The 17,115-nt window shown below is 45.1% G+C and overlaps 1 protein-coding gene across 3 annotated transcripts in view; it reads left to right on the plus strand.

Annotated features, from left to right (window-relative positions):
• Positions 1 to 17,115, plus strand: part of polr3e (polymerase (RNA) III (DNA directed) polypeptide E) — a 52,450-nt gene that overhangs the window by 18,004 nt on the left and 17,331 nt on the right. For all 3 annotated transcript variants that reach the window (XM_084323580.1, XM_084323581.1, XM_084323582.1), the window contains exons 16-17: positions 9,180 to 9,337; positions 12,987 to 13,048. In XM_084323580.1, the coding sequence (XP_084179706.1) occupies positions 9,180 to 9,337; positions 12,987 to 13,048 (220 nt within the window). The remainder of the gene's footprint in view (positions 1 to 9,179; positions 9,338 to 12,986; positions 13,049 to 17,115) is intronic.

Genomic DNA, 17,115 nt, shown 5'->3' on the forward strand with positions numbered 1-17,115 from the left:
CCAACAGAAAAATTGACATCTGCAATAAAAATATATATACCGTACTTTTCGCACTATAAGCCGCAGCAGCTAAATTGAATGATGTGTACATATATAAGCCGCACTGGACTATAAGCCGCATGTGTTTTAATGTTTAATTACCATATGTAAGGAGTGGAGCCTGCAGCTTAATTTGACTTAACACGGGAAAAATCACCCGGCCCGGACACGGAAAGGATTGACAGATTGATTGCTCTTTCTCGATTCTGTGGGTGGTGCATGGCCGTTCTTATATTGAGCTTTAAGTTCCCACCTCTACAGAGAATGACTCCCATTGGGACACAATATTGTCGGACAAATAACAAGAATTAACTCATTTACAAGTTGTATTAAGCAAATAAGGGAACAGATAAATAACATTTCAATGCAGTAAAAAAAGCAATATTTCGATTTTCGGGTTTTGTCCACATATAAGCCGCACCGTTATATAAGCCGCAGGGTCGAAAAATGGGGGAAAAAGCCGCGGCTTATAGTCCGAAAAGTACGGTACATTATCTGATTTATCTAATAAGATAACGTTTTTAGTCTGTTCACCTCACTCCCAATCATTTATATTGCCTTTTTCATAATCTTGTGCTGTTACTGAAAAAAGGCATTTTAGTGTAATATTAGGGCCGTCTTAAATACTTCGAAGCTTCGTTCGATGGCACAAGCTTAAAAAAAAATTGAAGTAAAAAAAATTTAAATTAAAAAAATATATATTTGCCTCAAATCTTGCGCCTCCATTCCAATGAAACAAAAGTAAGCTGTGCCTTCCCGCCTCCATTCCAATGAAACGAAAGTAAGCGGCGCCTCGACTCCACCTCTCTACAACAAGCACGTGGAGATTATCTGTGTTGAAAACAACAAGGACATGTGCAGCAGACATGTCGACGAAGAAGTCATCAGTCGTGTGGTTGCACTTTAAAATATGCAAAGACAATGCCCAAAAAGCAGAGTGCCAGATATGCCAGAAGAAAATGGCATATCACAACTCTACAACAACTTTGTCAAATCACCTAAAAAACTTAAGTATCGTTGTACACGACGGCGACGCCACACAAAACATTAATAAGGCTATGCTGCTATGACTAATGTATTACCAAGTTGGCTAATTTAATTGTAATCATCTGCTTTTGTAGGTGCATTGTCTGATATAATTATAAATTAAATATAATATAATTGTTTGCTTGATAGACGAAGGTTGCAACATAATTATGTAATGTCATGTCGTTGGCTGTGAGAGCAGCCCCACTGCAACCATATATATTATTTTCTCGAAGCTTCGAATTAAAATCGAAGTTCGGCCCCGAAACTTCGATTGCCAAAAAAAGCTTCGAAGGTCAGCCCTATGTAATATGGTGACTTTCTTCAGTGTAGGTGGTGTTTAACACATTCGGGGCCATTGGGGGCCGACCGTCTAATCTCACGCTAAACGGCCAGCATTTCAAAACAGACTTGCATTGTGCTGAGGCTGTTTGTAGAGCTAAATCTATACTTTATAGTATTGCTATCTGTCCATTCTCATTGTCAATTGAGACCATAAACCGTCCCTTCAAAATGGCTTAAAGAAAGTTTTTTTTCATCAATACGTTCTCATTTTATAGCCTCGTGAATATAAGCGTTATATGGGATTTGGACTAGTATATTTCCTGGAAGGCGAGATACAGGGCGCTAAGCTAATAACATTAAATCGAACAGCGTTTCGGCTATACAGAAGCTAAAGCTAAAACGCAAAATGCATATTGTCGGTATTCATGGTCCACCATGAATGCATGAAAGGGGGGGGGGGGGCGGGGGACGTCGTTTCTGATTATTGATTACCAATAACCGCGTTAGCCTCAGTAGCCACATTCACTGACCGGGTGGTTGGCTATGAGATCAAGGCCCGATCAGCATGTAATTTACGTGAAAAAGATCTTACTGTGGGCCGGTTGGATCCCCAAAAGGATTTCCCAGTTATCGATCGCCATCTGGTAGATCGATATGTCCATTGGCTGATGATATATTCCTTTACTGCATAGTGAATTCGGCGTCGCAAAAGGTATTCCAAGCTACAGGCTACACATATAGAATCCAGCTAACTGGAAACTCCATTGAAAATTTTTAAATAAGGCACCGTTCTGCCACAGGGAACACTGCATTATTGAGACAGCGCACCTAAGAGGATCTGGCCGGTAATGCACTTTTCAGAATTCGAAGAGTGGGGTAAATCTGCAGTGCCGCTCGGTGACATTGAGTAGGTTATTAAAATGGAATAAAAACCAAAACAACCTAAAGGATGGCCCTTTAAGCATGGCGCCGAAACACGGACATGTCCGTGGTTGACCCCGAAACGGTCAAGTCCAGGCTGAAGCGTTCTCAGTGGCAGACCCAAACCTCTGGAATGAGCTTCTTCTGCATGTTAGGCAAGGGCCCACTCTGCAGGTGTTTAAATCACGCCTCAAAACACATTTATTTCCTATGGCTTTTGGTTTTTACACAGTTTGAGATACCTGCCTTTTTATGTGACATACTGTATATGTTTTATTGTGTGCTTTTATCTTTTTAATCCTTTTATTTTATGTAAATATTTGTCGTGGGACTTGTACAGCACTTTGGTCAACTTTGTTGTTTTTAAATGTGCTTTATAAATAAAGTGGATTGGATTGAAGGAGGAAATTACATCTGTAACTATGGTTCTATGAATCCTTGATGACCACCAGATCGCTCTGCCACTTGGAATCTTGGTGATTACACAAGAAGATTCTGTAGGAACTAGGGATGGGTACCGAATTCGGTACTTTTGAGGTACCGAACCGAAACACGTCTGTAGAACCATTACCTATATAAGCCTACTGCGAGGGGCAAGTGGGCTGGCTTGAGTTAGACGCGTGCTTGAAGAATTCAATGTCCAAAGTGCTCGTATCATTTTCGATATGCCAATCCTTTTATTGACCATTATCAACCAAAAAATATATACAAAAACTCTTTTTACTAATAACACTGAACGCCGACCTATACGGAACATCAACACGAACACGGTCAAAAACTGTTTGGCTATCCCCTTGCACACCTGCCGCTCGTCACCCACTGATCAGTATAAATGGGTAACCAACCCCTGTGGTGGTTGCCATGGTGACTGAAAATGCCACACCTCTGCACCGTGAGTACAAATAAAATTAAATAAACGGAAAGGCTTTTTGGCTCCAACAACGTCGGTACTACCGAGTATAGATTCAAGTGATATAAAAAAAAAAAAAAAATCTTTTTGACTTTTTTCCCCCCGCGTCAACGTTCACACGCACAATATATGCTTACCTAGGATTTGACTTGATTCAACAACAAAGCAGTCGGAGCAATGGCAAGCCGAAAACTGTCGAAATTGTAGTTATTTGAAGTTTGGATTTTTTTTTCACGACTAAATTAAATTTAAATTAAATTTCTTGAGACTAAAGTACAGAAGAAATTTACCGTTGGGTACCGGTACCGGTATCGGTTCAAATGTGAAAGGTACCCATCCCTAGTAGGAACAGAGCCACTGAAAGATATACCCTCGCTTGGGTCATCAGGGGTCACAAGAGACTTTAAATATTATATAAATACTCTGCCTTCACGGTCATCCAGGATTCATAGAACCGTAGTTACATACATAAATGTTGTTTTAGCTAACGTTGACACACATTTTCATGTTTCATTCTGAAATGTTAATACAATATCTAAAAGATAAAGCAATTTGGGGGGAAATGATCTAGCTTGCCTTTATGTAAACTGTGTGACCAATTTTGACATTGTGACATTTAGTAACACTGGTATGGTCCTATGGAGGAAAAGAACAAAAGGAATTTGTCACACTGAGAGATGACAAACAATAACGTAAGGTTATGTATATAACCAAGTTCTATGAATACTGGTGACGCTCCGCGTCATCTGCACTAACCTCACTTCGTGCACAGCACTGAATAAAAATCCACAATGTACCTTTACATACCAGCATCCGTCTGGCCACACCCCTATCCGCTACCTTCATAAGCAGGTGTGTGGTCACCTACTCGCCTCCTTCCCAAACTTTCACCACAAGGCGAGGTCAAGGGCCGCAGTGGCGTCCTGACGCTGAGCGTCGCCAGTATTCATAGAACTTGGTTATATACATAACCTTACGTTCTATATATCATACTGGCTCCGCTCAGCGTCATCTGCACTACAGGAGCTGAGCGGGAGCCAGAAGCTCGACAAATGTACCCCGCTGAGGCCCCCCACAACCATCAGACCGTAGAGGACCGAGCCCCCCGACCCTCCCTAATGGAGGATACCCTCCCTATTGGAGGACGGGAGGGAGACGGATCCGACCGTGCGAAGAGAAACTCGAGCAACTCAACGCACAGGGTGAGCAGACCGTGGCTTGACCCCATGACTACGCACACGCACAACCCGCATGCCACCAGGGAACGAACGGAAGGAACAACCCTCGTTACTGCCCCCAAAATCACGGGGTCAAGAGCAAACTCAACCCCGTGGCAAGGCCGTAGCAGCGGAGCGCGAAGGAAGACTCAGACCCACTGAAGGGACTGGATCCCCTGGAAAAAGGTGGCCCGGAGAGGTCAATGACGCCAAAGCTTCAAGACCTCACCAGGCGGTCACTTAGTGACACCGCCCCCCACATCGCCAGCGTATTCGGACAGGGCCCCTACAAGAGCGGGCCCTTCCCCCCATTAGTACGCCGCCTGGCACACTGACCCTGCAACACAGGCAGTCAGCATGGCCGTAACTTGAAGCACTCAAAAGGCTAAACTATAGCGGAAGCAGGCAGCGCACCGGGGAGACGACCCCAGAGGGGTCGATCCCTTAAACCAGGCAGCAGGCTTTAGACCCGAGCCTGGAGCACTGCGGACGAGACAGGCGCCAAAGGGGTCAACTGAAAACAGCACCCCGGCGGAAGGGGCGTATGCTGGCATTGTTGCGCACCATGACAAAGCCTCCACCAAAAAAAAACCACCAGAGGGGTCGAGGCAGAGAAGGCTGACACGATTGGCAGACGTCATGAACGTGCAGGGGCACACTCAACCGGGTAACCCGGGAGTTGACTCTGCTCCAACACACCAGGGAATCAACCACCCTCTTGGTACCACATGCGGTGGTTGTTCCTATAACCCCTCAAGAAAAAACTCAAACACACCTGCGGGTATACACTGGCTATACCGCAGTACAAGTGTTTCAGTTTTCAAAAAGGGTTATTCCAGGCCTACGGGTCAACGAAACATTACTTCGGACCGGGCCTGGCGGCTCGGGAAGCACACAGGGTCACCAGAGGAGGTCCAAAAGACCACCCCAACAGCCCCCTCTTCGCCATGCGTGAGAGGAGCGAAAAGAAAGGAGAACCAGCCCCTCATGATAGTGCCAGGTACAACCTGTACCCAACAAAGGGTCTCCATAACGCCCAACCCTGTGACACCCGGGCCGACCCGGCATTTTTCCCCACGAAAAAAGCACAAGTCCCTCAGGGTACTAGAACAGCAGATCTGCGTCCCCGGCGGACAACGGGTTAACTGGCCTGGACCAGCGTGACCAGAACCAGTCCCGTGCCCTAACCCCGCCGACATCCCCACTCCAGGAGAGGGGGTAGGTATGCGTGTCGATCTAAAACATGAAAAGAGGGCGCCACCCAGACGGTCCCATTCGTACCGCGCTCAGTGGCCCACCCCAAGGGCGTGAGGCTATGTTCTGATCTATTCCGTTAACATCCCCCAGATATGAACGAGAATTCGTCGAGACAAACCTAGTAAACTGGGAAGAGAAGAACTCGGAAGAGACAAACTCCATCCCAGTTGCCCTATAAAAACGCTGTTTTAAAAACGAGCAACCAAGGCCCACCAGCCTCATGCGTGATTCCTATCAGAAACACCCAGAGCCAGCACTATGTACGCGTCGAGACTCAAAACACATCAATGGATAGTCTAACAAGACACCAGATACCGTTCCTCCAAGCCGCCTGGGGAACGACAAGAAGTCGCTTTTTTAATTTTACATTTTCCAGAAAAAGAAAAAATAATATGGACATGGGTCCCATGCGACGCGGCTGAGGGAAACACCACCCCGTCAACCACACTTCATAAGAGGGGACGGTGAGCGACGTACCCCTATGACGGGGGGAAACCCATGACTCAACAGACCTATAAGGCGAGGAGTCAGGGAAACCCTAAACAATACCCTGTCCACCTACTCCAAAAAGGAGAGACAGGGAACCCCCAGAGAGACTTCCCACGCGAGCTGTATAGATTGAAAAGAAATATTGCAACATTGAGCTATGTAACACTTGGGTTAGGGCTCTCCGAGGAGGAGGCACTGAACCAATACACACTCAATAATCAAATTGAATCGAATACACACACAATAGAGCAGAACTCCTTTTTGAAGTTCTACTCACCTTGACAATCTGAGGAGGAGGCTCCCTCACTGGGAAGGAGAGTCCGAACTCACAGAAGGCACTTCTCCCTGAGGAGGAGCTTCGTGAGGAGGAGCTCTGACAACTCCCTGAAACAGATCCATAACATGGACCTGAACAACTCACGGAAGTCTTACCAATAGAGACGCGCTCAGTGACGTACTCTATGGCGGGGACATTTCCATGGTGCACACGCCCAATTTTTCAGGGCGTGGGACCAGGAAACTCCCCCCCCCCCCCCCCCCCCCCCCCCCCCCCCCCCCCCCCTGTAACGTGCCGAACAGAACCTTGAAGGACAGGGGGTTTTAACCCCTGACCAATCAGAAAAGGGGAGGAAAGGATTACCAGTTCACCCCTTTACGACCCCTCACCCCTGATACGATGTAATGACAAGGTAGAGCATGACACAGTCATAGCATGCTACATGAAGCATCTGACAGCTTCACATAGCTCATGTGCTAACCTGCTATCTGAGTTTTACTAAGGAAAAACACAGAACAGAGAGGGCCCCTTTAAGAGCCCCGGTCCAGACTTACACATGTGCTTCTGTGGGCCAAACCTAACCCAGTTGTAGATCACAACGACACACGCAAACCTTCATCACAGCAAAAAATGGCAAAAGTACACTCTTACTACAGAGGAACGCCGTTTTTCATAACGAGAGAAGACACAAGTCCTCGATTATGTAATGGCCACAGACCTTGCTAAGCACACATGATAAGTGACCAAACAACCTTTTCTTCAGGAAAAAATAGTTTCTCAAGCGGAAGCACAACCCCAGCAACTTAAGCTGAGGGTTACATCGTATCCCCACAAACACAGTGACACAATATATTGTAACCAAACATGTCTGAGAGAAGGGGGCGGAAGCCCCAGGGAAACCGGGGGGTCACCCCTCCTATCTTACCCTTGATACGACCAAGTTGAACAGGTACCCCTGTTAATATGTGAACATGCTGTTCATTGTCATCACAGGCTGAGAAAAAGATTCATTCCTCAATCACATGTCACTAAGCATAGCTTCACAGGTTAACTAACCCTCTTAGTTGTGAGTTCACCCACGTTACAACGTTACATGAACACACATGTTCTCATCACAACTAACCAGTTCATTTTCACACATGTAAAAAACAACGCCGATTTACTATGGAGAGAGACAAGATAATTCACACACAACACGTGTCGTATCCTCAATGTATTGCAGCAACACATGTTTTGGAAACATCGTTATTACAAAACATTTAGAAGGGAAGAAAAGAAGAAGTGTTTAAAGTCCGGTCAGGACTCCTACCTTCACCCTGAGCGCAGGCCGAGAGGACTGTAAACACTGGTTAACGGGACACCGAGTCGAACCCAGCATCTCCTGCGTTGGTGACGAGGGTATGTCCGCTACGCCACCCAGCCGCCGTTCTCCATGTTGACGAAGTCCTCGCTGGCACTGGCACCCGGGTGTAGGGTCGACTAACATCCTCTGTCAAAGATGACGTCGTAGTCAGAGTGTTTAAGGTATATTATAGTCACAGTAACGTTCCACAGTGTAGCATTAAGCTAACAGCCGTCCGACTGATAGCAACAAGCTAATGTTTACTAGCCTAGTGAACACAACGAGCTAGCGCCGCAGCTAACAGCTGACTGGCTAACACAGTAGGCCACAAACTAGCACGCCAGCTAAGCAGCTATCACCTGAACTGTACACAACGACATAATAAGCCACACTTCAGACAGGCCGCCGCCTGAGTGCCTCCCCATCCTAAGGGGGAAGAGAAAAAGAAATGTCAAACACAGTTTTCAACGGTGATTTACCAGACATACAGCGGAGCCGGCACAATTCCCATCCGGGCTGCAGCCGACTTGAGCATGGATCTTCTGATAACGAAGATCCATGCCCACATTTCCTCGTTAGGGTGTACTTCCACATTCATGTGAAAGATGGGGCCTGCACGGGACAGAGAAGCATCCGCTCGTCCAGAGAATCCCGGGTTCAAACCAGGTCTCGGTCGCGGCCCACTAGGTTGACCATCATGGGCGTCAGACCAAGATCCTCCGTCCGCCGCTTAAGAAGCCGAGCAGAGGACCCCAGTCCGGGGCCGGCTTTCGTAAAATTGGCAGCTAACCCCCATAGCGTTAACAGACAACTAGCGCTCGCAAGCAAAACAGTACTCACCCAACACGGAAGCAAACCGGTTTCTCACAACAGCCGGTGCCTCCCACAGTCCAGCTGTATGACCGGAGGGTCAATACCCATCCAGCCGCAGCAAGAAGGACTGCAGTTGGGGAGTATATCAGCGGCGCGAGCCCCTAATACGAAAAAGCCGGTGGAGGTCAGAATGATCATCATCTTCCAGACACTCCAGTGACGAAGACAATATCGCCGTATTTTCTCGAAATAGTGAGAGAAAATAAAGATATAATGTCAACGTATCTTCCCGTCTTCTGTTTTCCTCTCAACTTTCTTCAGCTAACAACCTCGTCAAGTGGGGTATACAACAGGCACTTCCTTGTGGTGAAAGTGAAGAAGGGGGCGAGTAGGTGACCACACACCTGCTTATGAAGGTAGCGGATAGGGGTGTGGCCAGACGGATGTTGGTATGTAAAGGTACATTGTGGATTTTTATTCAGTGCTGTGCACGAAGTGAGGTTAGTGCAGATGACGCTGAGCGGAGCCAGTATGATATAGAACACCGATATACTTTCCAGCCCTAGATGTAAATAACCATTTCCTGCCTCCTGTGTTTCTCAGCTTCCTCCAGAGGACGTGAAGGAGTTCCTGGAACACATGGCCGTGCCTCGCGTCAACCGCGGCTGGGAGTTCCTGTTGCCTAGCGACGGTGACTTCATCAAGAAACACCCAGACGTGGCCCACAGGCAGCACATGCTGTGGCTTGGCATCCAGAGCAAGTAGGTCAACAATGAGCATGACAGGAAGTAGGTAAACACTGAGCATGACGGTAGCGATGCACCGACGCCACTTTTTCCACTACCGATATATTGACTGAACTTTTAGTGTCGGACAGTTCAGATCCACTTATTTTTATGAAGAATATAGACTTTCATAATGAGCTCGGGGTCATTGGACGTGAATGGCTGAGATATGATCCATTTCTCACCCGTCTGTGTGTCAGAAAATTAAGTCACTTTTTTGTTTTGATTTCTGACATGGTCTCAGTATTGGAGACATTCTCTGACACTGATGCCCTGTTTTAGCCTTATGTGTACATTAGGGATGGGAATAGAAAAAACCGGTTCCCGTTGGGAGCCGGTTCCTAATTGTCAGATTCCTGGAATCGCATGCCTCCGTGACTATCGATTCCTCTTATCGCGCATTTTAAAACAATAACGTTAGCGCCACGCATGCAGCCATAGCAGACAATTTGATTCCTTAACACTATGGCGACCGGAGCCCCGCAGCGATTTAGGCCTCAGAGGACAGAGGATTGTAAACAAACCGATGTACTTTCTAAGAGCTTTATATATCATTTATAGTATTGCTATCTGTCCATTCTCATTGTCACTTGAGTGCATAAACCGTGCCTTCATAATGGCTTAAAGAAAATAAAAATCCATCGGTTGGTTGTCATTTTATAGCGTTGTGAATATAAGGTATATCGCGCTTTTCGTCTAGGCTTTTCTGCAGGAGGCTGCAAAAAAGGCTAAACGTTGGCGCCATTATATCAAACGCCATTTCTGCTGTATATATACGAATGAAATAAAACAAACTGCGTAGCATCCGGACTATTACAGAGCATCTATGGATGAAATGGGGGCGGCGGGGAACGCCGATCAGTATTATTGATTAGCAATAGCGTGTGCGTTCCGGTAGCCAATGTCAGTAGTCTATCACGTTAGGTTATAAAACAATGTCCAATCCAGCTGTAATTTGGGGTAATATTATCCTACCGTCAGACCATGTGATCGCCGGCAGCATTTCCTCACCAGTCATCGGATTCGATATGCACATTGGCTAATCATAAATCCCATTATTCCACGCTGAAAAAAACTTTCGGTACGCTGATCAAAGATGGAGGGGCTTCGTTTGGAATCAAGGCTCTATGATCCGCCCACAGGACTGTAAACGCATTTTTTTTATTAAATCCCCTCAATGATACTGCAGTGGAGCGATGGCGCCCCTAAGCGGATCTGGCCGGTACTGCATGTTTCGAAAATCAAATATGTGGAAAGATCCTGCTAGTGGATCGGGGATCTAATAAGCGTTATAAATATGGAATAAAACAATAACAACTCGTCACGAGTATACTCATGGCTCTGGACCACAACGCATGGAATCGAAACACGTATATACTCGTGAACGGACGCCATAGTGTTAACAGTTTGAGTGCCAGCCATTAACATGGGAAACATGGTTAAATGCCAGCACCCACTTCAATGATAGCGTTGTGAACGCATAATCTCTCTCTTAAATTATGGCTATGTGTCTAATATGCCTGTCGCTTATCAATGACTTGTTTGCAGTCAACATTGTCGAAACGGATTGTTTTTTAATCGGTTCATTTTCGTTTTATAGTATTTTGAAAGGCCCTCGTTTTTCAGGAAAATATATAGATTCCGTGATGAAAGGCATTTACTGGAATATTCTAGCATACAATCATTTTTCGGCCTATTTATGAATCGTTTTCAAATAAACGCTAGATTATCGATAGTATATGTGTACTTATGCACGCTATAGAGGCGGGCTGAAAAATCGATTCTCTCATTTCCTCATCAGCGATCACAGCCATACACACACACACACACACACACGCATAGGGCAAGCGCTGATATATAGGTCAAAACAGCTCTGATTATCCTAAGACGGGTAAAATAAATTCCTTACCTGAGATCAGATGTTATCCAAAAAGATTATTCCAATTCCTGATCGCAATTCCAAATATCGATCACGCTTATTGATTACAGTGTTGGGTCCTGTAAATACATAATCCACGCGTTTTCCGGGCCGGCGAGCACAATCGATCCTTCAGTTGGCCTTGACGGAAAAGTAAAATAAGGAAACTGGCCACCCCCCCTGCATCAGTGTAAAGTAATGGGGTGCAGTACCACAGGGAGAGACGATAGGGGGCGGTATCTTCCCAATTGAGCTCAGAGAGACTCTGCAGCACTAACCCGAGGCTCGATTGATGAAATATGAATTCAAACCACCAATCAAAAAAAAAAAACGACAAACAAACGCTATATAGCGTCGGGGGCACTCAAAGGTCGGCATGAACTAACGACAAAACGCGTCCGTGGCACTCAAAATTGCCTGGGTTTTGGTCGCATATCCTCCCGAAATGCTCCTGCTGTTTGACTGTTTCTATGTGCAGTGAAAACTACTCCAATGCTTTGCAATTTCTAACGCTAGCTAACCATGCTCATCAGTGTTGCGATGCTCATATCAACACTGGTTGCACGCACGCTAATGACGCCACATGCATGCCCATGCGCACTCCCGCGCATGCGCATAAATGTTCCCTCGCATAAGAACAGACTAAAAACAGTGCCTAATTGTTGTACCACTGTATTTTATTGGATTCTATTATATGTTGTACCACTGTATTGCACATCGTCGCGGGCAAGACCAGCCGCATTTCATTGTATACCTGTATGCCGTGACAATTAAAACTCTTGACTTGACTTGCCTCTACGAATGGAATGTAACATTTGACGACCGGCGCTATTGATATGCAAAGTAGCCAGGTGGGTACTGCGAGTTGGCGCATCAGTCGAGTGCAGCGCATTCCTGTGTGCACGCTCGTGCACATCCGTGCGTGTGCATGCACGCGTTTCTGCTCACACAACTTTGGTTGCAACCTCGTCCCATGAGCAACGCATCACTGATGCTCATACACACACAGAGAGAGAGAACAGCTGAGCTCAGCTAGAAAGGGTGGGGGTGAGCGGGGAGGGAGCCGTCTCCCTCCCAAGGAGCCCTTTGTGTGTGTGTGTGTGGTGTGTGTGTGCGCGCGTGTGCGTGCACACGCTGGTCTTCTGAAAGACCAGATGACGGAGGACTAAGAGGAGTCAGAGGAATAACGACCTGTTGAATGCAACTACAGTTCAATAGATTAAATTAGTTTAAGAGAATCTCAAATACATTATTTTATTTAAGTGTATAGTAAATGTATTATTATAATTTTTTTACAGTTTTCTTTTTTTCTGACATGGGGTCTCAACAATAAATGACAATCAGAAATGTCAAGTTGCATGTTGTTATTCTAACCAGCTTAGTTCTGTTGCATTTCCAATATTTATTTAAATAATAAATTTATCAGGGATCAATAAAGAATTGGATCGATAATGGAATCGTATCGATAAAATCTTATCAATTCCCATCCCTAGTGTACATGACCATCCCTGAAAGGAAGCTTTCCTAATGAACAACATGTTGGTTCAAATAAGTGCCGCCATGAAGTCCACCATGTAAGCATGCTCTTCTGAGTAGGAAAGGAATTTAACCCTTTTGGTGTCAATATGGCACTGATGAAAGGGTCTTGTTTCAACCAGAGTAGGAGGCTGTTGCTTTTGTTTATTTATATCTTCTTTTGTCACGCAGGCTGGAAAAGGTCTTCAACTTCAATAAAGAGGACTTCGTACCAAAGAACAGTTCACAGCCAGGTAGGGCTGCAACTAACGATTATTTTGGTAGTCGACTAATCTGTCTAATTTTTTCGATTAGTCTACTAATCTAACGATTATTTCTGTCACACCCTCCATTTCTGCTTCCTGTGGGCGTGGCTCATTTTCAGGGCTCCAGTGCATGTTTTACCTCACATGCTCAAGTCTGCACACCTGTGAATGTCACCGTCCCTCTGCCTTAACATGATCCCATAGCTCATTTAAATAAGGACTCATGAAACATTTGAATTTGGATCTTAATTAAGCTACTTGCGTAATCAAATGTATTTTAATAACAAATACAATAATCAATCATAATGAGAAAAAATTAAATAATACTAATTAAAATGCAAGTTTAAATGTGAAGATAATGTGCAAATAATGTTTTAAAAGTAGCAGCCTCTGTCCCAGCACCGCGGTTCTGATGGGGCTGTTAAGGGGAGAGGAGAGGAGGACGAGTCAGATCAGACAGACTTCTAGGTCTTTTGTTTGCTGTGTGTGAGTGAGAGGAGCTGTGTGTCTCTTACTCTGATCTCCTGCAGAGGAACACACCATTTACAAATGACAGCGTCCATAAAGGAACCTGTGATTGCATTGCTATAGCAAACTTTTTTTTTGATCCACTTTTTCCCATTTTCTATATTTTCTCCCATCCCAATTTCGTATCATCCAATTCAACCCTCCCCTGTCACGAACGCTGTTTCTTGCCTCCCACAAGCCGGCTGCAATGTGGACTAAGTCATACATAGCACAAGTCCGTACTTGAGGTAACAGCAGTCGCATCTTTTCACCTGCGCAGCTCGATCTCTCAGTGGCGAGGAGTAACGCGTGGGAGGCTCACGCTGCCCCCGACACTTCCTGATTCTACTGCGCAGGCGCACCAACCGACCTGTAGGAGTCGCTGTCCACAACGCCCGATCCCCACCCATCAGTTTCCCACCCCCTAATACGGCCAATGTGTATTAGTATGAACGACCAGCTAAACTGAAAGCCCAGCGTCTCCGTCATTCGTGGCGAGCGCCTTGCCCACTACGCCACGTAGCCGCCCACATTGCTATAGCAAACTTATAAATCATCAGATATAAGATAGCTAGCACTACGTTCCCTGTCTCTGCAGTCTTAGCCCAAAGAGTTAAACTTTTTTCAACTGAGAAAAAAAAGCAGCCTAGTCTAGACCATGGCGCTATATAGACAGTGGACGTTAGCACTAGCTATCTTAACTTACCTAATAATACTCCAGTCTGCAAAAATACGACACTTGGTGCTAATTCACGGAGCTGTAAACACCGGTAGCCTAGCCAAGCTCTAGTAGCCTGTAAGCTTGGCGCCGTTTAACGTTAGCTAACGTTACATAGTAGTTGGTGGACACGCAGCCTCAAGCAACAACATATTAACTGAAATAGCGTTCGCTTAGCAAGCATTATCCATGAGACATTCTGTTTTCCAACATGTAAGCTAAAACGTAACCATGATCCGACTAGCTGTCATCACGGTTCCAGCTCGCTGCTGCTTTCTTCTTCTTTGTCGTTAATACACAGAATGCAGTCATGGCAGACAAGGGAAATGACACTGCCCCCACACTTCCTGTGGTGCATTTGCGCAGTTTTGAATGAACGTTACCGGCTCTGTTTACTTTTTATATGACGCATCGACACTAAAATTCTGCGTCGACAAATTTTTATGATCGACGTCGTCGATTATGTCGACTAATCGTTGCAGCCCTACAGCCAGGTATGCATCAAGACATTGGACCTCATTCACCACCATTGTCTTAAGTTTTCTCTTATGACAACCTCCTTGGAAGTATATACAGTATCTGCGATCTCCTAATGAAACAAGTCATTCGTGGGCGGCTAAGTGGCGCAGTGGGCAAGGCGCTCGCCACTAATGCAGGAGATGCTGGGTTCGAGCCCAGCTCTCTGCATTGCTACCAGCTTGGCTGGTCGTTCATACTAACACAATTGGCAGTGTTAGGGGTGGGAAGCTGGTGGGTGGGGATCGGACGTTGTGGACAGCAACTCCTACAGGTTGGTTGGTGCGCCTGCGCAGCAGAATCAGGAAGCGACGGGGGCGGCGTGTCCCTCCCATGCAGACCCTCGCCGCTGAGAGATTGCGCTGTGCAGGTGAAAAGATGCGACGGCTGCCTCCTCGTGTACCGGAGGGGACACGTGATGCAAGGCTTCGTCCACATTGCAGCCGGCCTGTGGGAGGCATGGCCTAACAGCGTTCGAGACAGGGGAGGGTAGAATTGGACAATACGAAATTGGGATGGGAGAAAAATAGAAAATGGGAGAAAAAGTTGATAAAAAAAAAGAAACAAGTCATTCGAATAATATAAGCCTACTGTTCATTCATTACACACATAGGCTATAAAGTGTGTGTGCGCTGAACCGGTGGCCAGGAGCGCGCAAGACTGTATAAATATGGAATACGCGAATAGGTTTAGTTCTTATTTATTTATTCACCGTCATTTGCAGTGTTTTTGTAGTGCCATTATTTATTTTCGGACATCACGATGCATTGTTGAGGCATGACTGTAAATGTAAAATACAAATATTTGCATATTTATTATTATGATTATTTAATTCCAAGGATGTCTGTAGAGTTGACATGAACACAATCACCATGATTCCTCCCAAATAAAGCCCTTAACACATTGAGTGCCACGCCCCTTCCGGGAAGTGACCCCTTCCTTGCCGTCCATTAACCCCAATTATCATATCATGGGGTATCATTGGAAAGCTACACTCATTGGCTACAACCCTGTCCAAATTTTTTTTTTTTTCAGATTGCCAAATGATTGACGGAGCTAGAGCCCCCGGAGGTTGGGGGTGGTAATGTGTACTTTGGCGCATGCCTCACATATCGGCATGTAACTCCAGAACCGCTGAATGGATTCTGTCACCTGAAAGGGCAATTGACAGGCAACAACTAGGGCTTTAATTCTCTCTATTGTATTAAAAGAAATGCACACCCGAGCCGCTAGAGGTCGGCAAAGTGGCGCGTCGCGAATCGTCCTCATGAGGGCCCACATGTGGGCCCTTACATTTTAAGAGGTTAATGTTTTTTTCTTCTTTTTTTAGTAAAGACCATAACCCTATCAAAACAGCAGTCAAAGTGTATATTTTACCAATGTTTTGTAAGATTTACCGAAAATAAGAATTTATCGATTTAAAAAAAAAAAATTATATCTTTTATCGTAAAACCGTGAGAAAAATGACTAAATCCAGATTTAACCCTGCCATTGGAAAGAGGAGCATTTCCCTATCCATAGATGTATGATTTGGACATAATAAGGTCAAGGTCAAATATGAATTCATAATTAAAATCGATTATCATTTATTACTGTATCTACAAATCCTTCTGTTTAATCATGTTCCCTTTATTCATTTGCTTAGATCTTTTGTACACTTGATCTCAAGAAGGTGGTGAATGAGCTCAGTGAGCCAAATCAAAAGAACCTCAATGTTTTCATGGTGTTATTCACAGGCACAGATGCAAACATTTATATTCTCCTTTTTTTCATTACAATTTACTCAAGCCTAGTAACAGACACTATATTTCTGACACTGGAAATACATACCCACAGGTCCCTAGATGTGCCTCAAGAACATGCTTATTGACCTTGTAGAAGTGGAGCAATATTCCATTTACCTAAGTATATATTTTAGGTGGATTTTAAGCTGTAGCCCTATTTTCAGAAATTTCGCCTAAAGGTACATGCCTAAGTAAATGGAAGATTGCTCCACTTCTACAAGGTCAATTAGCATGTTCTTGAGGCACATCTAGGGACCTCAGGGAATGTATTCAGTGTCAGAAATATTGTGTCTATTACTAGGCTTGCTTAAATTGTGATGAAACAAAGGAGAATATGAATTATGATTTTTCTTTGCATCTTTGACAGTGAATAAGACCATGATAATAATGACCAAACTTAAAAGAATCTCGTTCAGTACCCTCTTGAGATCATGTGTACAAAAAATCGAAGGAAATTAATAAAGGGAAGATGATTAAACCGAAGGTTCTGTAGATACAGTACTGAATTCTCCCATCCGGACCAATGCAAT

This window comes from Notolepis coatsorum (genome assembly GCF_963971535.1).
Source record: "Notolepis coatsorum genome assembly, chromosome: 10".
Taxonomy (NCBI): domain Eukaryota; kingdom Metazoa; phylum Chordata; class Actinopteri; order Aulopiformes; family Paralepididae; genus Notolepis; species Notolepis coatsorum.